Below are 24,411 nucleotides of genomic sequence, written 5' to 3'. Positions count from 1 at the left end.
CTCTTCCCTCTCTCGTGTGTGTGTGTGTGTTTTAAGGCTAGAGCGACCTGATTGTATATCTGTCCTCAAATCGAATTTGTTGCAACAACATCTCTCTCTCTACCAATCTACCACTCTTTGCCCCCAGTTCTTTCTCTCCTTCTCTCCCCCCCCCCCATCTCTCTCTCACCCTTCATTCACCTTTGTGAGATATTCATCTGTTTAGCCGACTCACTCCTCCAGCTACCGTGTGTGTTTGTGTGTGCAGAATGGATTAGCATTCCGCAGTGATGAATATCGGTCTTGGTTGTGTTGTTTCATGGTGGCATTAAGAACAAAAGCAGTGACCTTTCTCTCTCACACACGCACACACAGCCACCATCTTTGATATGTGCGAGAGAGAGGGCGAGAGAGAGAGACACTTTAGGGTTGATTGAACGAGAAAAGAGCAACACACACACACACACACACACACACACACACACACACACACACACACACACACACACACACACACACACACACACACACACACACACACACACACACACACACACACACACACACACACACACACACAAAGGTAAATGAATGAATAGTTGGAGTGGAGAGACTGAATAAGGGAGGAGATAAGGGGAGAGGGGGTGTGTCTAGGGGGGAGTGTGTGGAGGGGGCAGGACACTAAAAGAGCAAAAGGGAAGACTGTTGACTGCTGGGGTCATTGAGTACACAGGAGAGAGGCAGAATCAATCTCTGTTTCTCTATCGCAGGTCTCTATCTCTCTCTCTCCGTCTATTGAAGGTCTCGATCTTTCATCCTGCAGTGGTTTGATCCACACACTATATATTACCTCTGATCTCCCTGCCCTTTAAAACATCTCCAAATGTGTGTGTGTGGGTTGAAGCAATACTTGTATGGAGCATCTGCTGTGTGTGTGTGAGGGGGACTGTGGGTGGGGGGGACGGCTATGTCTGTGTGACTAATATGCGTAATAAGACTTAAAGCCATCTTTTACAACGCACGCACAGGCTGGGAGTTGATGTGTGGGTTGATTTACGGATCAGCTGGTTTTATGTCTCGGTCAGAAGGTTTAGGTGGTTGAGTTATTGTTGGCGAGGCCAGACGAGACGTTTCATATCATTTAACAAGCTCGTTGGTTTAATCGGAGGACGACATCTTTATTGTTGAGGGTTAGGGGTTTAACGGCGCTGAAAGCACTTCCAAATATCATAGTTTTCTCCTCTTTCTCTGCGGCGGTGTTGCCAGCTGAGAGGCACTGGATTTGAACCCTATGGTCCCAAGCCTACCTGTAGGCCTGGATGAGACTGATGCCCTGGCTCCTCAATGACGTGTGTCGGAGTCCCCTGAGTGTCTATGGGTAACGGCGTCCTCTCAAGGAGGAGGATGTGAATACCTTCAAGATTATTATATACCTGGATAGGTGGATGTAAGCTCTGTGTCTCTGCCAAAGCTGGGGAAATATGTTTCAGTTTGATCCAGTCAACACACATACACCCCTTGCCTCATGAATAATTGACCCATCGCATTGAGACGAAAGGGCAAACTTTCCAGCCGATAAGCCCTCTCTCTGTCTCTAGTCCTCTCTTTCTGTCTCTCTCTTTCTCTCTGTTGGACTCTCTTTCTCTGTGTTCGGCTCTTTCTCCCTCTCCCTACTTTCCATCATGTCCTCCATCCATCCTGTCTCCAGTTGCTCCTCTGAGCTCTTCCCTCATCCCTCTGTTCTCCTATCGTTTGTATTCCCCCCCTCTCCCTTCCCTCTGTCTCTCTGCGCCTCCCCCTCTCCCGTCCCTCTGCCTCTCTCTGCCTCCCCCTCTCCCTTCCCTCTGTCTCTCTGCGCCTCCCCCTCTCCCGTCCCTCTGCCTCTCTCTGCCTCCCCCTCTCCCTTCCCTCTGTCTCTCTGCGCCTCCCCCTCTCCCGTCCCTCTGTCTCTCTGCGCCTCCCCCTCTCCCGTCCCTCTGCCTCTCTCTGCCTCCCCCTCTCCCTTCCCTCTGTCTCTCTGCGCCTCCCCCTCTCCCGTCCCTCTGCCTCTCTCTGCCTCCCCCTCTCCCTTCCCTCTGTCTCTCTCCGCCTCCCCCTCTCCCTTCCCTTTATGCCGTCACCTTGTCCTCAGATCTGATGGGACAGAGATCTATTGAGGACATGTATTTATTCTCCGGCAGTTCATCCTCACGATTCAACACTTCAAAGAATTCGAGACAAGGCTAGCTGTCCTCAGCTTTCACACACTTGCTTCCTCGAATGTACCAAACTAACCCCCCCCCCCCCCCCCCCCCCCCCCCCCTTCCCCTTGTGTTCTCTGTAGGGTTCCATCTGAGCGGGACCGTGACGGAGCCGGCCGCGGCCTCGGAACCCGAGGTCACCCACAAGGTGGCCATCAGCTTCGACCGCTGCAAGATCACCTCGGTGACATGTGGCTGTGGAAACCGCGACATCTTCTACTGCGCCCATGTGGTGGCGCTGTCGCTGTACCGCATACGCAAGCCCGAACAGGTCAGGAAATAGTGTGTGTGTGTGCGTGCGTGCGTGCGTGCGTGCGTGCGTGTGTGGTAATGAATTGACTTGTCTAACAGGATTTTCCATACAAACTATTCAAATTGTTAAAATGTAGGATGGTATGAATGTCATACACATTGAATCCCTGTTTCCGATTAAATGCTGAAATAATCGTAACTTTTGGTATTACTCAATTTTAGTTTACACCTTCCACTGCACGGAATACATAATATGAAATAAACCACTGTAGATGTTCATCATTCACAACGGCGAAACAAACAAAGTTTGGCAACAAGAATGTAGTAGAACGTCTTGACATCCTGCCACCCCGTGCGCGCCCCCTACAGGTGAAGCTGCGCCTGCCCATCTCGGAGACGCTGTTCCAGATGAACCGGGACCAGCTGCAGAAGCTGGTGCAGTACCTGATCACGGCCCACCACACAGAGGTGCTGCCCACCGCACAGAAGCTCGCCGACGAGATCCTCTCGTCCAACTCGGAGATCAACCAGGTCCACGGTGAGAGCCACCGGCCATAACGTTCTGGGTTTGAACCCCCACGACGGCCACAGTCGCACCTGTAGGCCTGCTGGCACGCAGGAGATGGATACGAATTAGAGAACAGATCGGAGGCATGGCCCTCTAGTGGTTAGGGTGTTGGACTCCATTGAAAACCTAATGCCTGCAGTCAACCTGCAGCTGTCCCTGAGCAAGATGTGTAACCCATATCTGCTCATTAAAGACATGTATGAAAAAAAACAGAATGGAAAAAGCTTAGGGAATAGACTGGGGAAGTCAGGGGGGGGGAGGAGAGAAAGGAAGGGGAGGAACGGTTCACAGAATGCGGGGAAGAGAGAATACTAGGAAAGGGTTTAGGAGGGATTAGGATCAGGGGAGCTTGTGTAGGGGGCTTGTGGGTTTCAAAGTGTCCAAGAGAAAGGTTACTCCTACTCCTCTTCATCATCCCGGGGTTGAAGTGTTGACATTCCCTCCATTAGCCTTCCTTTACACAGGAAGTCCTGGGCTGTGCTTCCTGTCTGCGGAATCCAGCCCCCACAATTCCGCCTTGTCAAACAGTCAGTCAAGAGTGCCGGTGTAAACTGGCGGAGGAACAAGGGTGGGGACATTTATTTCGACACACACACACACACAGACGGTCGGCACCGACCACTTTGCTAGGTTGTTTTGTCTGAGCCGGGCGTCCGGCTAGATCAAAGAGCGCTCCACGCTTTACGAGTGTGACGCCACTTCCTCCGTAGACTTCCATGGGAAAAGTCACAGAGACGCACCAAATAACCGAAACACTCACATGGGCGCTCGCATGATCGATACACTCGAACGCACAATGTACACACACACATATTCTGAGGCAGAAACCATGTGGGCCAATAAGCGAGGTGGAAGTTAGTTGTGGGCCGTGGGTGGTGATGGGGCGGTTGGAGAGGCGGTGGGTGGTTGTGGTGGTGGGGGGGGTGTTTAAGCTCTTAATGACGCCAGCGGGAGACTGAGGGGGCTTCTCAAAACGGCGGCCCATTTCCTACGTTCAGCGACTGTTTGTTTGCACAGGGGTTGGTTTCGAAACAGGAATAGGAAGTGACGGTTCTTCCCACTGTTTATCCAAACTTCAGAACGATCCCTTAGAATGGATGCCAAGTAAAAAAAGGAAGATTTGGCTTTTTGTCTACCTTCAATTAGTTTTTGTACTTTACATCGAGGGCTTCTTTAAAGGTTGTATCAGCGATTCTAGGCTGAAACGTAATTCTTCACGTTCATCTGATCTTTCCTCACGATCCGCTAGTGCCAGGCCCATAAGCAGGCCATCAAAGAAACGCATCTCTGTATGCGTCCTATGCTCTGAGATTGTACACCAGCATAAATGTTACTACCCACCACTCAAAACTCAACCCCACTCAATATAAATAGTATTCCAACCAATCATCGACAAGGGGTGGGTGTTGTGGGGGTTTGCGCTGCGTTCGTGATCGATTTTACTGGACGCACGAAACACGGAAGGGAGGGGCGAGCTGACTTTCTTGTTTTGGAATCTCGCTTCAAATACCAACAGAACGTCAACAGTGACGTCAACCACATCGCTGATACAACCTTTAAGCCATATGTGTGTTCCACTAAGATAAACTTGTATAATTAGTGTGTGTGTGTGTGTGTGTGTGTGTGTGTGTGTGTGTGTGTGTGTGTGTGTGTGTGTGTGTGTGTGTGTGTGTGTGTGTGTGTGTGTGTGTGTGTGTGTGTGTGTGCTACAGGTGCGCCGGACCCTACGGCGGGCGCCAGCATCGACGACGACAACTGCTGGCACCTGGACGAGGACCAGGTGAGGGAGCAGGTGAAGCAGTTCCTCTCCCAGGGAGGGTACTACGGCTCGGGCAAGCAGCTCAACTCCATGTTCGCCAAGGTAAGACCCCCCCCCCCCCCCCAGTCCACCACGGCCCCCTGGGGCGTCATACTCACAGTTGCCACGGGACATTGATGTCCAGTGGGATTTGTCACTCAAAAATGTCACGAACGTTGGCAACATTAGCAGAGATTGGAGATGAAACATAAGCAGGCATTTGCATCTGCTCAAATGTGAGACTTTAGTTAACACCGGTAAACATTTACTAATGAAGCAACAAGCAAAAATCACATTTTTATCGATATTACGATTTTTGGGTCAAACGGTCTCCAAACTAATATAATCGATTTGAAACGATTTTTTGGAGAGAAATTATGAATAAATGCATCATGTTTTCAAGCCCATTTTTTTTTTTCCATAATCGAGCAGACCTAGTAGCCACTATGGTGAATGTAAGCTAGCATCCTCGATTTTTAATCACGTTAACACCATGTTGATTGTCTCCCCCCTCCCACAGGTGCGCGAGATGCTGCGAATGCGAGACTCGAACGGCGCCAGGATGCTAACGCTGATCACAGAGCAGTTCATGGCTGACCCTCGCCTGTCGCTATGGAGACAGCAGGGCACGGGCATGACGGACAAGTGTCGACAGCTGTGGGACGAGCTGGGTAAGGATCCTCTCTCTCCAAGGACTTTCTCTCTTTAAAGAGCTTAGCCCTGTCCTCATGGGAGTTAGCCTTGCTGCTAGGATCTTTTTTTTTTTGCCAGCAATGGTTTCAATATATGTGGGCAGTTGGAACTTTGTCTTCCCTACAGCTGTTAACCAAGTCAGGTTATTTGATCAGTCAGACAGCTGGTAGATGATGGCTACTCCTTCCTCCTCTACTCTCCTCCTCTACTCTCCTCCTCCTCCACTCTCCTCCTCCTCCTCCACTCTCCTCTACTAGGAGGAGGGAATGATAAGGGCCTGGGATCAATAAGGCTGCCTGGTCTCTCTGTCCTCCAATCAATGTCAACGTTTAGAGGGTCCGTTTAGCTGCTAACTTCCTCAGGGATCGAGAGGGAATGGAAATGGGAGAGGAGAAGCAGACATGGAGAGGGAACGTGAGAGGACAGGAAATGGAAGTGGGAGAGGAAGACGGAGGAAGAGGGATAAAGGGAGAAGATAGGGAGGGAGGAAGGGATTAGAACTCTTTGTGTAGGAGTGTCATCCAGCCTCGGGTAGTATCACATGTATGTCTGTTCCTGATGTGTTGGATACACTTTGCATCATTTCATCCACATGAATCTACATAATAATGCTCTGTGTCTTAGGGATTTTTCATGATACCATGGCTGAATAGCTCTGAGATAAGAGTTAGGCATGCTCTACTTCCCAGTATGTTTGACCTCTGTCCCCCCCCCCCTCCCCTCTGTCCAGGTGCATTGTGGGTGTGCGTGGTGCTGAACCCCCACTGTAAGAGCGACGAGAAGAGCAGCTGGCTGCGGCAGCTGAAGAAGTGGGGCGACATGGACGTGTGCCCTCTGGAGGACGGCAACTACGGCAGCGAGCTCCCCAACATCACCAACGCCCTGCCGCAGAGCAACCTGGCACAGGGTGGGTTAGAGACACACGGACGCACGCACACGTGCATGCACACACACACACTGAGCACACGCACACACTCAGGAAAAGTGCTATATATAATGATAAAACGTCAAATATAAATGTTGTGCATTCTTTACTCCATCAAAAAAAACGGGAACTTTTTAATTACCGCACAATCTTCCTCGCACCGTACATACCGAGAGAAACTCCTAGCTTCGGTCACCGTCAATTATTCAGTTGCACACAAAAATGCACTCCCATATTCATCAACTAATCATCCCTGAAAAATGGATTTCAACTTTTGATGGCACTAAACTGTGTGTGTGTGTGTGTGTGTGTGTGTGTGTGTGTGTGTGTGTGTGTGTGTGTGTGTGTGTGTGTGTGTGTGTGTGTGTGTGTGTGTGTGTGTGTGTGTGTGTGTGTGTGTGTGTGTGTGTTCAGACTCCCTAGCGCGGCCTCGGCGCACGGTGTTCAGCCGGGCGATGGAGGCGTGCGAGCTGCACTGGCAGGACAGCCACCTCCAGAGGATCATCAGCAGCGACCTGTACATGTCCCCCGCCTACCAGAGGGACCAGGGGGACAGCCTGCTCTTCAACCCCCAGGGCCTGCCCCTCTGGCTGGGTACGCACACACCCGCGTGCATCGATTCATTCATTCACTACCGTTACAAAGTCTGGGCTCACCCGGACAATTTCATGTTTTTCATAAAAGCTCATTTTTATTCAACAGTTTTCAGCTTTGCTAACATATTTGCAGAAGGGTTTTCTAATCATCAATTAGCCTTTTAATACGATTAGCTTATAAATGGGGAACACAGGAGTGCTGGTTGCTTGAGCTGGGCCTCTGTACACCCATGTACATATTCCATTAGAAAGTCAGCCGTTTCTAGCTAGAACGGTCATTTAGCACATTAACATGTCTAGACTGTATTTCTGATTAATTAAACGTCACCTTCCTTGAAAAAAAATAAGGATATTTCTAAGAAACCCCAAACTTTTGAACAGTAGTGTACATTCGTACTCATTCATTCATAGTATACTCATTTGTTCATTTATTAATTAACACATGTATGAATTAATTCATGCATAAATACATAGATATGCCTTCTCAGATACACATACGGACAGACAAGCTTGATGCTGTTCACAAGATACTCACACACAGCCATAGATACAAATGCATAAACGCAATAGATTCATGGACGTGCGACATGCACACAAACGGACACACTGGTGTGCTAAGATATTTGAATACATACACATAGATGAATATTTATAGATACTATTAATACACATGCTTCATATATGCGCATAGCACACGCATAGATGCAGAAATTGATACACACACGCATGCACACACACATTTCTTTCTCCAAATCCATCAACCGATACTGAACTGATTCATTCCAGAATAGGATAACAGAATAGTTGGTCTGTGATGATTGCATGTAGTCTGTGATTCTACTTAAAGACAACTCAGACACACACACACGCAATTGGGCTGATACTGAGCCAGGCATCTGCAGTAAGCCGCTTTAAGCTAAGATCTGTCAGATTCGGCAACTTAAGCCGGCTATCACTCTTGAAAATGCGCGCACATGTGCACTGCTTTCTGCTGAGACTGCAGCGAGTGCGCACGTATGTGAACGTTCCAAATCTCCACCATCCTCCCTGAATGTGTATTCAGGTGCACGTCTATAAACCTAACATCAATATAAAACGTATGCTCCATGTATTTGTGTGTGTGTGTGTGTGTTCATGTCTATAAAGACATCGTCAATATAACCCTCTGCCCCCCCCCTCCCCCCCTATAGATCACGTGCCCACGGCGTGCGCCCGTGTGGACGCGCTGCGTTCCCATGGATACTCCAGGGAGGCGTTGCGGTTGGCTGTGGCCATCATCAACACGCTGCGGCTCCAGCAGCAGCGGCAGATGGACATCTACAAGCACCAGAAGAAGGGTACGCGTTCGCCCACACACACGCATGCATGTACATGCACGAGCACACACACATAGACATGCATGTATACACACGGCCACACACATTCACATGCATGTACACACACGCACACACATGCATGTACACATGCCCGCCCACACACACACATACACATGCATGTAAACACACACACGTACACACTGCGCATAAGGGTACATTGATTTACCACTAACCAAAAATTGGTTTATGCAGCAGTAAGCATTAATGAACAGTTAACTAACGTTCTAGTACTAATTGACTAATGGTGTTCATGTCAACTAACGTGTATTGTATGCATCATCTGGTATGGTAAGGGTTAATCCAGACACTCATCCAAGCCCTTCCGTGTGTCTCTTGTCTCCCTGCAGAGCTGCTCCACAGGGGTCTGACCTCCACCAGCACCCTGGAGGGCTGGGTGGGCCACCCGCTGGACCCCATCGGGTGCCTGTTCGCCACGCTGACGGAGACCTGCCGCATGGACGACGACAGCGGCATGGACACCGGAGGTACGCACGCAGCTCCGCCGCCACCGAGTAGTACCGCTTCCAGGCAGAATTGACCCTCCTGCTGTATCCGTTTGTCAGATGAAATGTCGTTTTTTTTTTTTATTGGTAGATACAATGCAGGTGGTCATTGGAATGGAGGTGGTTCAATATTTAGCAAAGAATATTAAGTGATTTCTGTAGCCGTCTCTTTATTTAGTGAAGATGATTCATTGATTCCCATAGTTGCCTCACTGTTTAGCAAAGATGATTTAATGATTCCTACCCCTGTCTCACTTTTTAGCAAAGATAATTCCTATGGAGAGGCTTCATCAGGCTACTCTGCACTATGCCACGTTGTGTTTTTTAGGAGCATTTTGCTGGCTTTAATGTCAACAATAGCGAGCACCATTTTATCTGTGCTGGGCCGTAGTAGTAGTAGTAGCAGCAGCAGCAGCAGCAGCAGCAGCAGCAGCAGCCAAGCACTAGTACAAAACTCCATGGCTGCACTGCAAAACTTTAAAAAAAACACACACACACAGACTGCCTTAAACAGCTCGTTGCGGCCACGGTCTAATTTCCCCCCGGTGGGATGGCTGGGGGGCTCGGGGGGTCATCAGATGGCTTGTCCCAGTCAATGGAGCCCTGGCTGGGCATTCTCCTGTCCAGACCGGCCCTATTGTACCCCAGACAGCCATAAAGTACCACACATGAATAGACTGAATGGAGCGCTATGGGGCTGTAGTCTGTCTCTGTGTGTGTGTGTGTGTGTGTGCGCGACCATGCATGAGTGACATCGTGTGAATCAGATCTAGGTGTGTGTGTGTGTGTGTGTGTGCGTGCGCGCGCGTGTGTGTGTGGTTTCCATCGCCGCTTGCCTTTTCACCTTAGCCGTGCTCTTTTCCAGCTGCAGTCAAGGCAACTAGAATAGAGTTATAGGACAGAAGAGAGAGGAGTAGAATAGGGGCTGGGTCGGCAATTGTTCTCCCGAGGCTGCAGGGAACTATTGTCAGAGTAAACAATGGTGTGTGTGTGTGTGTGTGTGTGTGTGTGTGTGAGAGTGAGAGACTGGGTCTTGTGCTCACGTTCTGACCAATCATCGACTCCCAATCACAGTGATCCGTTCAAACGGACCAATGGGGATGTGACTGTGATTAGAAAAACAGGACGTAAAACACAATCACACACATAGTGGAAGAGCCATTCAACAGCATATGTTTTGTGTGTTGGCAGAGTGATAGATGGACACATTAGACGGACACATTAGATAGATTGATGGATATGCGTGTGTATTACATGGATCGAAACTTCCCACTCTCTCTCCATTTATCCCTCTCCCTCTCCCTCTCTCTCTCTCTCTCCCTCCCAGAGGGGGAGCCACGGCCCCCGGTCTACCAGCATGTGTCGGTGTGGGGGTGCGGGGAGGGTGGGGAGTCCTACCTGGCGCTGGCCCTGGAGGTGGCCCTCATGGGGATGGGACAGCAGAGGATGATGCCCGAGGGCCTGTACGCCCAGGACAAGGTGTGCAGACACACACGCACGCACGCAGGCGCGCGTGCATGCACAAATCCACCAACACACGCATACATGTATAGACATACACGAATCCACACCCAATGAACACAATGAGACCAATGAACACACTCAGTAATCCTACATGCAAATTAATTGAAAACACAGACACAACCACCGGCCAAACACACACGCACACTCCAAACAGTAAGACGGTAAGAATGTAAGACTATAAGATGGCCCAACTACACACCAGGCCATCCGTGTACTAGTGTAGTTTTGTGTGTGTGTATGTATGTTGGTGTGTAACCGTTTGGGGGTGGTGGTGCAGGTTTGTCGGAACGAGGAGCAGATCGTGGCCAAGCTCCAGGAGCTGGAGCTGGACGATCTACTGGTCCAGACGCTACGGAAACAGGCCCTCCAGCTGCTGGAAGGTATGGAGAGCACCGCTGTTACTGCTGACATCCTTCTATCTCGCTCTCTCTCTCTCTCTCTCTCGCTACATCTCCTTCTGTCAATTCTGTATGAAAACAGAGAATTTCTTCCTGACCTTGAAGGAAGTAGCTATTGCTATTCATGGCTAATTATTCTTCCCTCTCAAACTTTGACGGCAACTATTTAACAATGAAGTTGTGAGCAATGTGGGACTTAAATCTCAAGTCATTGAAGCTATTAACTGAAAATGACCGTTCTCCCTCTCTCTCTCTCTCTCTCTCTCTCTGTCTCTGTCTCTGTCTCTGTCTCTGTCTCTCTCTCTTTCTCTCTTTCTGCCTCTCTCTGCCTCTCTCTGCCTCTCTCTGCCTCTCTCTGCCCCTCTCTGACTCTCTCTGCCCCTCTCTGCCTCTCTCTCTCTCTCTCCCTCTCTCTCTCTCTCTCTCTGCCTCTCTGCAGCGGGTCCGTTCAGCGGCCTGGGGGAGGTGATCCACCGGGAGAGCGTGCCGATGCATACCTACGCCAAGTACCTGTTCACCGCCCTCCTGCCGCACGACGCCGACCTCTCCTACAAGCTGGCCCTGCGCGCCATGAGGTAGGACTACAACCACTAGCCCCCTCTACGTTTTGAAGATCTATCCAGAACACATCGAGGTGGAAACTCCCACTTGTGATGTCAAAAGCGGCAGATTTTTTCTAAACGGCTTGTAGCGGCTAATCGTAATCATAATATGTCAACCTCTAAAGCGGCTGAAGAGGAAGGCTTGGCTAAGGGCTGGGGAGGCCACCAGCGGTTTTATTCCAGAGTGTTGGTGTGTTTTGCACCTCTCTCCTTAATGCTGGGTTGTCTCTGGGTTAGAGAAGGCTCTTTCATGTGTTTAGAGCTAGCCGGTTAGGGCCGGCCGAGAGCTAGGCTGTCTGCTGCTCAGCTCGTTAGTGGGTCGTGACTCGACACGCACGCTCTTGGAAATATGTCGAATATCTTTCTTTTTTTAATGATTGCCTTTTTAATGATTGCCTTTCTTTAAATGCAAGTTCTTCCTTTGAGAAGCACTATGAAATGGTATGTGTCTGAAGGCTGCCGTGTGAATAATGACCGGGTATGGCTGTGTTACGGTTTAGCTGTAGGTCCACTCGGCGGCTCGCTAACTGCTCTGCTGTGATGTTTCGAAGAGTAGTGCAGGCAGTACGTCTCCGGCCAACTGATTGGTCTTTCAACCAGCGCTTGGCGCTGTGACGTTTCATCCTTTAGTTTAGTTTCACTTTCATTTGGTTCGGTTCGGTTCCCACCAATGAAATGCTTTCATTAATGTGGAAAGACAAAACTGCTAAACCAGTAAGAGAGAAAGAGGCGTCAAAACCACACAGACGACGCTCACACGACACCCTCCTCCCCTCGACCAATAGGCTGCCGGTGCTGGAGTCGTCGGGCGGCTCAGGGGATGTGGGTCACCCCCACCACGGGATCTCCATGGTGCCCAGCCGGTACCCCCGCTGGTTCACCCTGGGACACCTGGAGTCCCAGCAGTGTGAGCTGGCCTCCACCATGCTCACCGCCGCTAAAGGTAGCGTCACACACACAAACGCGCGCCGCACGTACACACACACGCCGCACGTACACACACACACACACAACACGTGCACACGCAATGCGTACACGCATACTGTTTCAAAGATGTGCTTTGATACACAGCTGCACACAAGCTTGCGGACGTAGACACGGATGCATGCTTACGCACGCACGCACAGTCCACTGCTATTTGGAAGAAGCTTTTTTCTAAATCCGGCAGCTAAATTCACCCTCTCACTCTTTCACACCCACAGGAAAGCACATATGGACAATTTCACACATGGGCACACACACCAGCATGAGCCAATACTGCTGCTATTATTTGGTCATTTAGCAGATGCAGCAGACATGCACATGTGCCTGCTTTCACGCACGCACACACACAGACTGAAATCACAGGCAGTGTATGCTGATGCATGTGTGTGTGTGTCTCTCTGGCGCCCCCCCAGGTGACATGCTGCGGCTGCGCACGGTGCTGGAGGCGGTCCAGAAGAACATCCACTCGTCCTCCCTCATCTTCAAGCTGGCCCAGGACGCCTTCAAGATCGCCACGCCCGGCGACCACCCCCCCGACATCACCCTGCTCAACGTGGCGCTGGAGCTGGGACTGCAGGTGTGTGCGTGTGTCTGTGTCTGTCTGTGTGTTCTTCGTGTGATTTGAATGCTGATTTGCCGTAAACAAAAGAATCTCAGCATTGTACTTTCATGCAGAAGAATTTATACTGTGGCCCAATTCAAAGAGGAAGCCAATAAGGATGCACTCTAAAGACTCAAAGTTTGATCCTAAATATGTCTATTTCATTTTCTAAACAAATCTCAAAAGTGACACCATAGATGAAAATAATTGACAGCAAAAGTAAAACCAGCAGGCAGGGGAAAAAAAACCACACTGTAAATATTCACACTTTCTTATGCGTGTTTGTTTTAACGCATCCACCGAGAGACAGAAATGTGTGCTATTGCGAAGCGTTGATTACATATAATCCCACCGGCAATTCTCCGAAATCATGCCATCGCACCAAAGAAATCAGTTGTGATGTGCATCACTTAGCACATCACTAGCAACTGTGTCCCCAGTCTTTTAATTTCTCGCTAAGAGGTGGCCACAACATCCCTTTTAAATCCTGGGTGCAAATTTGCAGCCTTTCCTCACAGTTTGTTTAAACCGGCCACCACATAATTAAGGCTTTTGGGTCAGTGGGTACAACTCAAAGTATTTTTCGAGGCAGCATTTTGGCTTTTATGCGGTTTCACAAAGTACATATCCAAGGGCTTTTTTTCACAGCAGCGGCTAATTGAGATGGATGTATGTGGGGCACGCCTTGCACGGGCTAGAATGCTGTTGTTTTTCAACAAATACTTTGACAGAGGCTTTTAATTAAAGAAATACAATTTCTTTTGTATTTTATTATGGGCCTCTGAAGCCCTTTGAGGTTTGGGTCCAATTGGACCAGTGTCGCTTTAAATGTCTAGTTTTCTACAACTGCCCTTTAGAATAAATGTGTAACTCTTCCTCCTGTGTGTGTGTGTGTGTGTGTGTGTGTGTGTGTGTGTGTGTGTGTGTGTGTGTGTAGGTCATGAGGATGACCCTGTCCACCCTGAACTGGAGGAGAAGGGAGATGGTTCGCTGGTTAGTCACCTGTGCCACCGAAGTCGGTACGTACCAAACATAGCCACTTCCTGTCCACCTCCAGGCCGTGTCATCAAAGCCCTTCTCTCCTCTCTAATTCTTTTCAGTTATTTTCAGTCAATCTCTTCTCTGTCTCGTTTTTTGTCAGTAATGGTAGTTTTCTTTCTATTTGACTACTTTCTATTATTTTCTTCACTTATTCTGTCCTGTAATTTCCCCTCCTTTTATCTAAAATGTCTCCTCCCCTCCTTGTGTACGGTTCGTCCTACAAACCCAGCGTGCGGCGACAGTCTCCAACCAACCCCCCAACCCCACCACCACCACCGATGGCTCCCCTCTCTGACCTCTCTAATCCCCCCCTCTCCTCTTCCCCTTCCTCCAGGCCTGCGGGCGCTGATCAGCATCCTTCAGAGCTGGTACACGCTCTTCACACCCACAGAGGCCACCAGCATCGTGGCGGCCACCGTCATGTCCCACAACACCATCCTGCGGCTCAGCCTGGACTACCCCCAGCGGGAGGAGCTGGCCAGCTGCGCGCGCACGCTGGCGCTACAGTGCGCCATGAAGGACCCGCAGAACTGCGCCCTCTCGGCCCTCACGCTCTGCGAGAAGGACCACATCGCCTTCGAGACGGCGTACCAGATCGTGATCGACGCGGCCTCCACGGGCATGACGTACTCCCAGCTGTTCACCATCGCCCGCTACATGGAGCACCGCGGCTACCCGCTGCGCTCGTTCAAGCTGGCGTCGCTGGCCATGACGCACCTCAACCTGGCGTACAACCAGGACACGCACCCGGCCATCAACGACGTGCTGTGGGCGTGCGCACTCAGCCACTCGCTGGGCAAGAACGAGCTGGCGGCCATCATCCCCCTGGTGGTGAAGAGCGTGCACTGCGCCACGGTGCTGTCGGACATCCTGCGGCGGTGCACCATGACGGCGCCGGGCCTGGCGGGCATCCCCGGCCGCCGCAACTCGGGCAAGCTGATGTCGACGGACAAGGCGCCGCTGCGGCAGCTGCTGGACGCCACCATCTCGGCGTACATCAACACCACGCACTCGCGGCTCACGCACATCAGCCCGCGGCACTACGGCGAGTTCATCGAGTTCCTGAGCAAGGCGCGCGAGACGTTCCTGCTGGCGCAGGACGGGCACATCCAGTTCGCCCAGTTCATAGACAACCTCAAGCAGATCTACAAGGGCAAGAAAAAACTCATGATGCTGGTGCGCGAGCGCTTCGGTTGAGCTACACCCCCCCCCCCCCCCCCCCCCCCCCCCCCCCCTCCTCCCCCCGCGCTGTCTATGAGCTTTCTGTGACCTCTTCAGATATCCCCCCACCAAACCCTCCTCACCCCACGCCCCCCCCCTTGACAACCTGGGACCTTTTCGTCGAAATTTGGTTTCTATTTAAGTTTTTCAGTTTGGTTTTATTTCAGATTCTCCCCGGGACGTCAAGCCCTCCGGTCCGGTGGGTCGGTCGTTGGTCCAGTGTGGGGGAGTGTGGGGGGGAGACGAGAGGCCCTGGGAGGGAGGCTTTTTTCAAAGAAACCAAACAATTCCCCCCCCCTCCTTTTATTGAATGAAACCAAGGTTGGGTTCGGAGGGAGGACGTGAACACCAAATGCTTTTTAGTCCAGCGGGGAACGCTCTCTCACTGGGGGCCGGGAAACGTGGAAAAGATGGGAGGCTTTTATCAAGACCAAGATCAAGATCACGCACCAACATGGATGCCGCAAACACAAACCCAGTGTTATCATACTTAAACACACCTGTGTGTGTGTGTGTTTGTGTATGTGTTTGTGTCTGAGTGCTCACAGTAGAATCCGGTACCAACGGGTGTGTGTAGACTGAACTTAAGCCGCCTGCTACTACCCCTGTGAGTGGGCACACACGCAGGGCGGGGCATGAGTGTGAGTCGCCTTGTGGGCCAAGGAAAGCCCTCTTCTGGGGGGCTTTTCCTGTCAGGCATCTGCAGAGCACAGAATTTAAGGCGAGGTGTATGAAATATGTACCTTATGATAACGAAAGGCATCTTTACCTAGCCTTTTCCCCACTGATGATGTTTGACACGTGTGTGTGTGTGTGTTTGTGTGTGTGTGTGGGGGGGGGGGGGGAACCGTGAGTCACATGACAACAATCCCCATCCCCAGATCACCACTATCGCTATATAGTTGCCTGTGGCCAAAGCCTTATTTTCATCTTCTTCTGTTTAAGCCTCCAGTGATTCAGCTCCAACCTTCTTGAACAAGATTTAGTCTCTTAGCAATATTAGCCAGATTGCTTACTGGCGGGAATCGCTGTGGTTGCCTGGCAACGTGAAGCTTTGGGAACCGCAGGAGGCCTGCCAGGGTACAGTGACAAGAGTCCTGGGAGGGGACCAAACCTCTGCTGTGATTGGTTGGTTTTGGTGAATGCTTCTGCTCTCTTAACACACGTTAACGCAAAAAAACGCATACTGGACGGACACACTCACCCTTTGTGCATCACGTTTGTTTTTCCCCGGTGGAGGACGAGATTCCCCTTTTTCAGTTCCTTTGTTATATATTTTAGCTAACAGCAGTGTAAAGTACAGCAAAAGCTTGGATTTTTTTAGCGGTAGGATTGCATGTCGATGCGCGAGCACTTCACACATATACCTCTCCTCCCGAGTTCGCTCTGTCCGTTCCTTTAACATTTACTTCCAGAAACAGCTGAGCGGAACACCGCAGAACCAACGGGGTTAGCGTTCAACGGGAAAAGCGTTACAGATAAAGTGTAACAATCTCTCGATTGATTGCTTTATTTTCGTTTGTTTGCGGGGTTTTTTGGAGGAAAATGAATATGGAAATGAAGGTCAGAGAAAGGGAATTTTATAGAAAGGGTAACTTTTTTTTTTTTTTACATTCCATGGGAATTACCTTCACCCGCCCCTCGGGTTCAAGGTCACCGCTTTTTTTTTTTATGGAAAGAAGGACGAAAAAAATAATGAGGGAAGAGGAACCAAGCAAAGGACAATAGTAAACAAAGAGAGAGAGAGAGACTAAACTCAGTTCTCAGGGAAAATCACTTAAAGAAACAAAATGAAAAAAAAATGTAGTAGCATTAAGCATTTAAAAAATATTGTAAATACTGAAAGTGTCAATTCAAAAAATTGTAAAGTTATAATTATTTATGATCAGTACGTTATTATTTTGGCTTTGTGTTTTGTCTGTATCCTGAGGGGGACGGGGAGGGATTACTTGAATTTGTTTTATTCTTTATTTTTCTGTTGAATTATGGCGGGAATGTGGCGATGTTTTTTGTATTGCGCAAAGGCTTCAATGCATTTCTCAGGTGCTTCTGTGTACATTTCTCCTGTGTTCTGTTTTTCTCTACTATTATTATTATTAGTATTATTATTATTATAACTACTATTTACTGGTTAACTAACCGTTAACTACTATTATTTGTACCGTTTTGTTTTTTTGCAATTTCAGTTTTGGTAAAAAATAGAAAAGTCAACGTTTTCTAAGGAGGGAACTTGTTATTTGTGGAGTTTACGGTTTGACTGAGACAGTGTTTATTTTTTAACCATACAGAAAACCTTTTTACTATGCAGAATCACTCCAATATGGCCGTTGTCCCCCTTAAACACAAACACTCACATACACATCGACTGGAAAATGGGAAGAGACTAAAACATACAACCACTACTTAAAAAGATGGACACACAAGTCTCTGAAATAATGTGCTGTAGCTAGTTAGCTTAACGCTATAACCCTTCAACAATGGGGAGGGGTGGGGTTTGAAAACTGTGGAAAAAGCCTTTTTGACCGATCAATGTACAAAGTTGTGTTTTTTGTTCAAATTCGTTTTATACGATATTATTATTACAATTATAATTTGTTTTCAATCAGGATTCAAGCCTCCAGTGTCTTCTCTAGCTCAATCGTGTCTTGCTCTGACACGGTGTTAAGAAAAAAATGATAAAACAGGAAGAAAGAGAATATTGAAAAGGAGAACATTGCATTGTGCAGAAGGAACAGTCAGAACAGTCTCCTCCCTAACAGCCATCACAATCTGTTAAGTTTGGTTGTCGTCTGCTTGCGAGGCAAGCAAATGATTGTATTCCGTCGTCTTATATTCTTCCGCCTCATTTTTGATACATATATCCCCTCTTCACGTGCGCTCGCATTTAGCTTGTTAGGACGCTACCCCATTAACGCTGGTGCTTGCGTGTAAGGGTCAGCAGATGCTACGCGGTTATGCTATACAACATCATGCTATAGCATGCCAGCTCTCATGCTTGTTGCTAGGTTGGGGTGCTACTGGGCCCACGTATTTTCTTAAGCCGCGTTCATTCTTTTTTATTTTAAAGTCCAGTTCCACTGCTTTTCTCCCCTTCCCCATGAATTCCCCCAAAAGCGCAAAGGTCCAATGTTGGGTTTTATTTATTGATCTGCTTAATAATGATCGAAGAATTATAAAAATCTATAATTTCACTTTTTTCACCGGTTTAATTCTTACCCAGTCCCTTCAAACAGCCTCTTCTGTATTTGACAGCCACCGATTCAAATACGGAATCACATAAAGAAAGGACTTCACCCCCTTCTCCCTACTGCCTTAAACTCTCTCTCTCTATTCCACTTCTCAATCCTTCCCCCTTCCCTCCAGCGCTCCGTGTATTACCATGTACCAGTTGTTTCGCTTTGGTTTCTAATTTAAGTTCTAATTCGTTTTTTAGGAAAATTGTATAAAACCTGCGCTCGTTCACCAACTGTTCTCCATCTCTGTTCCAATACCCCATTTTCTCCGTTTGTATTTTGTCTTAACTTAAGGGAAAAGTTGAAAGTGTTTGTTGCCTCTTTGTGCTACTGATTATATAAAATAAGGTATTTCCAGTATTTGTTGCCACAAGTATGAAAGCTCACCATCAACGCGTTTGTTTTCTTTTTTTTATTCCCAATTTTGTTCTTGAGCGACTCTTCTTGCGACTCCTTTGAGCAACACTGTCTATAAAGCGAGAATTTATTACTATTTATGTAACGCTACTACCATTTTATATTGATTTGTGTTGAAATCTCAGTGCTTTTCTATGAATAAAGTGTGAAACACGTAATATACTTTTGTATCTTCTTATTCTTAGTAGTAATGTCCTAAGAATGAAACAGGAAAATGCTCCCGCAGGGAAAGAGCGGAAAAGGTATTCCGACACATTGTTCCGCTAGCAACAAAGATTTACTGCGGGAAATATTCCTTCTCAAAAAATAACTTTGAATCCCATCTACTTTTCGTCACAAACGATGAATAATTCAAATCGCATCTTAAAGAAATTGTCATTATTTCAATGTTGGAGCAGGCAGGCTGGCTTCATGATTAGTAGATGAATGCGCACAAAGCAGAGCTGGACGTGGATGAAACCCTCACTAATCCAGGTCCCTGATGACATATTTCATCACGCTGCCTCAGCACATCTCTGTTCTCCTTAATTAGTGTATTAACAGAACTGTAGCCACACAGCAAGGAATGGACTGGTTGGTTGATTGTGTGTATGTCTTTGTGTGTATCGGTTTGTGTGGGTTTGTGGTAAATGCGCTTATTCGTGTTATCTGACCAGATTGAAAAGTAAAAGCTCATGTTGCAAATCGTTACCTCCTACGTGTGTGTGTGTGTGTGTGTGTGTGTGTGTGTGTGTGTGTGTGTGTGTGTGTGTGTGTGTGTGTGTGTGTGTGTGTGTGTGTGTGTGTGTGTGGGGCTACGGTTGGACTGCATAAGTAGGCCCATAGACTCATATGATACCTTTTACAAGTATAAAGGAGAACACACACGCATAGATACACACTTAGGGGAATTGGCCTGCTCCCTATCCCTAACAAAATGACACGGGCCATCTGTGATTTATATCCCATAAGATCCTCATTCTCTCTCTCGCTCTGTGTGTGTTTGTAGAGGCCGTCCCCTGGTGCATTGCGTCTGTAGACAGAAGCCATGACCTGTTGTTCGTGGTTGTGTTAATACGCTGTAACTGATTGGACCCGTGTGTGTAGGTTGTTGTGTGTATGCACTTCTTCACTGTGCTATCCTCAAAGTACCAGCCTTCCCTTTGCTAAGAGTAACTAATGCCTGAATCCAGGATTTGATCCACGAATGACAGGAACTGGGGTTGAAGAACACATGGCTAGATAAAGAGGAACATTAATTAGGGGTACATTAATTAACCATTAATTAACATTATTCAATGTAGCAATAATCATTGCATACCAGAAAGTCAACAGTTAACTCATGGTCTAGCAATCCATTACTAATGGTGTGCATGTTGTTGTACGTTGCTATGGTTTCTTGTGTTCAAGCTGCTTGTAACTAGTCTGAGTGGTATTAATAAAGTTGTTTAGAATTGAAGTTAACAAAGATACTGGCATTGACTAAGGTTTTCATTCATCTCATCTCATCTCATCTTCATCCGCTTATCCGGGGTCAGGTCGCGGGGGGAGCAGCTCAAGCAGGGGGCCCCAGACTTCCCTTTCCCGGGCCACATTGACCAGCTCTGACGGGGGGATCCCGAGGCGTTCCCAGGCCAGTGTTGAGATATAATCTCTCCACCTAGTCCTGGGTCTTCCCCGAGGTCTCCTCCCCACTGGACGTGCCTGAAACACCTCTCAAGGGAGGCGCCCAGTGGGCATCCTTACCAGATGCCCGAACCACCTCAGCTGACTCCTTTCTAAGTAAAGGAGCAGCGGCTCTAATCCGAGTTCCTCACGGATGGCTGAGCTTCTCACCCTATCCCTAAGGGAGACACCAACCACCCTTCCGAGAAAACTCATCTTGGCCGCTTGTACCCGCAATCTCGTCCTTTCGGTCATCACCCAGCCCTCATGACCATAGGTGAGGATAGGAACGAAGATCGACCGGTAGATCGAGAGCTTTGCCTTGCGGCTGAGCTCTCTTTTCGTAACAACGGTGCAGTAAAGCGAACGCAATACCGCCCCCGCTGCTCCGATTCTCCGGCCAATCTCACGCTCCATCGTAACCTCACTCGAACAAGACCCCGAACAAGGTACTTGAACTCCTTACTTGGGCTAAGGACTCATTTCCTACCCGGAGTAAGCAATCCACCGGTTTCCTGCTAAGAGTCATGGCCTCAGATTTAGCGGTGCTGATCCTCACCCCAGCCGCTTCACACTCGGCCGCCAGCCGATCCAGTGAGTGCTGAAGGTCACAGGCCGATGATTCAATGAGGACCACATCATCTGCAAAGAGCAGTGACGAGATCCTCAGACCACCGAACTGCAACCCCTCCCCACCACGACTACGCCTCGATATCCTGTCCATGTATATCACAAACAAGATTGCCGACAAGCGCAGTCCTGGGGAAACCAACACCCACTGAGAACGAAACTGACTGGCTGCCGAGGACGCGAACACAGCTCTCGCTTTGGGAGTACAGAGATTGGATGGCCCTGAGGAGAGACCCCCTTACCCCATACTCCCGCGGCACCTCCCACAGTTTCTCCCGGGGGACCCGGTCACATGCCTTCTCCAGATCCACAAAACACATGTAGACCGGATGGGCATACTCCCAGGTCCCCTCCAGGATCCTTGCGAGAGTGAAGAGCTGGTCCGTAGTTCCACGTCCGGGGCGAAAACCGCATTGTTCCTCTTCAATCTGAGGTTCGACGATCGGCCGAACCCTCCTTTCCAGCACCTTGGAGTAGACTTTACCAGGGAGGCTGAGAAGTGTGATACCCCGGTAATTGCCACACACTCTCTGGTCCCCCTTTTTGAACAGGGGAACCACCACCCCGGTTTGCCACTCCTTGGGCGCTGTACCCGACTCCCACGCAATGTTGAATAGGCGCGTCAACCATGACACCCCCTCAACACCCAGAGCCTTTAGCATTTCTGGCTGGATCTCATCAATCCCTGGGGCTTTGCCACTGCGGAGATGTTTGACTACCTCAGTGACCTCCACCAGGGAAATTGACGACAAAACACCGTCAACCTCGAGCTCTGCCTCCAACATAGAGGGCGTGTTATTCGGATTCAGGAGTTCCTCAAAGTGTTCCTTCCAACTTCCGACGACCTCCTCAGTTGAGGTCAACAGAGTCCCATCCTTACTGTACACAGCTTGGATGGTTCCCTGTTTCCCCCTCCTGAGGTGCCGGATAGTTTTCCAGAAACACTTTGGTGTCGACCGAAAGTCCTTCTCCATGGCCTCTCCAAACTCCCACACCCGCTTCTTAGCCTCCGACACGGCAGCAGCTGCAGCCCTTCGAGCCTGTCGGTACCCTGCAACTGAGTCAGGAGTCCTCCAGGATATCATATCCCGGAAGGCCTCCTTCTTCAATCGGACGGCTTCCCTGACCACCAGTGTCCACCACGGTGTCCGAGGGTTACCGCCCCTTGAGGAGCCTAAGACCCTGAGGCCACAGCTAGCCGCCGCAGCTTCAGCAATGGAGGCTTTGAACACCGCCCACTCCGGCTCAATGCCCCCAACCTCCACAGGAATGCCAGAAAAACTCTGCCGGAGGTGTGAGTTGAAGATACCTAGGACGGGGGCCTACTCCAGACGTTCCCAATTCACTCGCACTACTCGTTTGGGCTTACCAGGTCTATCCGGAAATTTCCCCCATTCCCTGATCCAACTCACCACCAGATGGTGGTCGGTTGACAGTTCCGCCCCTCTCTTAACCCGAGTGTCCAAAACATGCGGCCTCAGATCAGATGACACGATCACGAAATCGATCATCGATCTTCGGCCTAGGGTACTCTGGTACCAGGTACACTTATGAGCACCCTTATGTTCGAACATGGTGTTCGTTATGGATAATCCATGACTAGCACAGAAGTCCAATAACAATAGATCAGGGAGGCCATTCCTCCCCACCACGCCTCTCCAGGTGTCTCCATCTTTGCGCACATTTGCGTTGAAGTCTCCCAGCAGAACTACGGAGTCCCCTACTGGAGCCCCATTCAGGACTCCATTCAGGGTCTCCAAGAAGGCCGAGTACTCTGAACTGCTGTTTGGTGCATACGCACAAACAACAGTCAGAGTTTTCCCCCTTACAACCCTCTCGTCTACCGGGGTAAACTCCAACACTGCGGTGCTCAGCCGGGGATTTATGAGTATCCCCACACCCGCCCGGCGCCTCACGCCCTCGGCAACTCCAGAGAAGAATAGAGTCCAACCCCTATCCAGGAGTACGGTACGAGAGCTGAGACTAACTGATAGCGTTCCACCTCCCTCACAAGCTCCGGTTCCTTTCCCCACAACAAGGTGACGTTCCACGTCCCCAGAGCCAGCTTCTGCCGTCCGGGTCTGGTCCGTCGAGACCCCTGACCTTCGCTGCCACCCATGTGGCTGCGCACCCGACCCCAACGGGTCTTCCCACAGGTGGTGGGCCCATGGAATGAAGAGAGGGGGGGTGCCACGTAGTTTGTTCGGGCTGTGCCCGACCAGGCTCCGTGGCATACCCGGCCACCAGGCGCTCGCTATCGAGCTCTCCGTCTCGGCCTGGCTCCAGACGTGGGCCCCGGGCTTCCTCCGGGCGGGGTCACATCCCCTCTTCTTTCGTTATTCATTGGAGTTTTTGGTTTTCATTCATACATTATTAAATAGTGGTAGGGTTATAGTCACAATATGTAAGATTGGTTAATTGACCCTAACCCATATGCTATAAAATAATTACTAATTACTAAATGATCTGGTAACTAATGTGTTACCAGTTTGTGCTCCTCCACCACCTTTCTGCTCTCCTCACCTTGCAATTCTCTTTAGCGACATGACCTGTGGTGTTTCACAAGGGTCATACCTTGTCCCACTCCTTTTTCAACTCTTGTCTGCTGTAGACACTTACCAATGCATGGGCTATCATTCAACCCTATGCTGATGACACTCACCTGTACATTCAAACTGCCCTTAATCCCTCTGTGCCTTGTCACCTACCCTGCATAGCAAGTGAAGGATTTTGAGATCGTCAGCAGAGTCTCTCCTGGCAATAGATGCTGCACTTCATCAGCTAGTGATTGATGTCCGAAGTGTTTCAATATCTGGTTGATAGTACGCACTCAATCAGCTGGGAATGGACACTTGACTCAATAATCAAGGGTTGAATGTTACCCCATTCGTGGTCCACCAACGTCAGCCCATGACGGATGATTTGCTACTGATGATAGTGATTTATGCGACTTCAGTTTTGTTTTTCGTTTTTTGTGCCGACAAGTCATTGGACGATCATTCTCTGTCAGCGTGGATGCCTTTTAAACAAGTTAAAATGAACACGGTTGATACACTCATGTCACTCGTCACATTAACCGGGCAATGTAAACGGCTAACATCTACGGCCTGGGTCCATTTGGAAGTGATTTCCTTAAATCGTGAAATAGTCCTTATATTCCTGAAATAGTGAAATGGTTACCGTATA

At 49.2% G+C, this 24,411-nt stretch overlaps 1 protein-coding gene across 1 annotated transcript in view; it reads left to right on the top strand.

The window, feature by feature from the left end:
• Nucleotides 1-15,302, top strand: part of zswim5 (zinc finger, SWIM-type containing 5) — a 43,850-nt gene extending 28,548 nt beyond the window's left edge. Inside the window, exons 2-16 of the mRNA XM_030363541.1 lie at nt 2,303-2,490; nt 2,841-3,009; nt 4,752-4,900; nt 5,358-5,508; nt 6,261-6,437; nt 6,870-7,049; nt 8,242-8,388; nt 8,775-8,912; nt 10,258-10,409; nt 10,732-10,834; nt 11,292-11,427; nt 12,240-12,397; nt 12,852-13,015; nt 13,977-14,058; nt 14,415-15,302. Coding sequence (XP_030219401.1) covers nt 2,303-2,490; nt 2,841-3,009; nt 4,752-4,900; nt 5,358-5,508; nt 6,261-6,437; nt 6,870-7,049; nt 8,242-8,388; nt 8,775-8,912; nt 10,258-10,409; nt 10,732-10,834; nt 11,292-11,427; nt 12,240-12,397; nt 12,852-13,015; nt 13,977-14,058; nt 14,415-15,277 — 2,957 coding nt within the window. The 3' untranslated portion in view covers nt 15,278-15,302. The remainder of the gene's footprint in view (nt 1-2,302; nt 2,491-2,840; nt 3,010-4,751; nt 4,901-5,357; nt 5,509-6,260; nt 6,438-6,869; nt 7,050-8,241; nt 8,389-8,774; nt 8,913-10,257; nt 10,410-10,731; nt 10,835-11,291; nt 11,428-12,239; nt 12,398-12,851; nt 13,016-13,976; nt 14,059-14,414) is intronic.
• The last annotated feature ends 9,109 nt before the right edge of the window (nt 15,303-24,411 follow it).

The sequence above is a fragment of the Gadus morhua genome, chromosome 8 (assembly GCF_902167405.1).
Source record: "Gadus morhua chromosome 8, gadMor3.0, whole genome shotgun sequence".
NCBI classification, from domain to species: domain Eukaryota; kingdom Metazoa; phylum Chordata; class Actinopteri; order Gadiformes; family Gadidae; genus Gadus; species Gadus morhua.
Note: the sequence above shows the minus strand (reverse complement) of the source record. Positions and strands in the feature narration are given on the sequence as shown.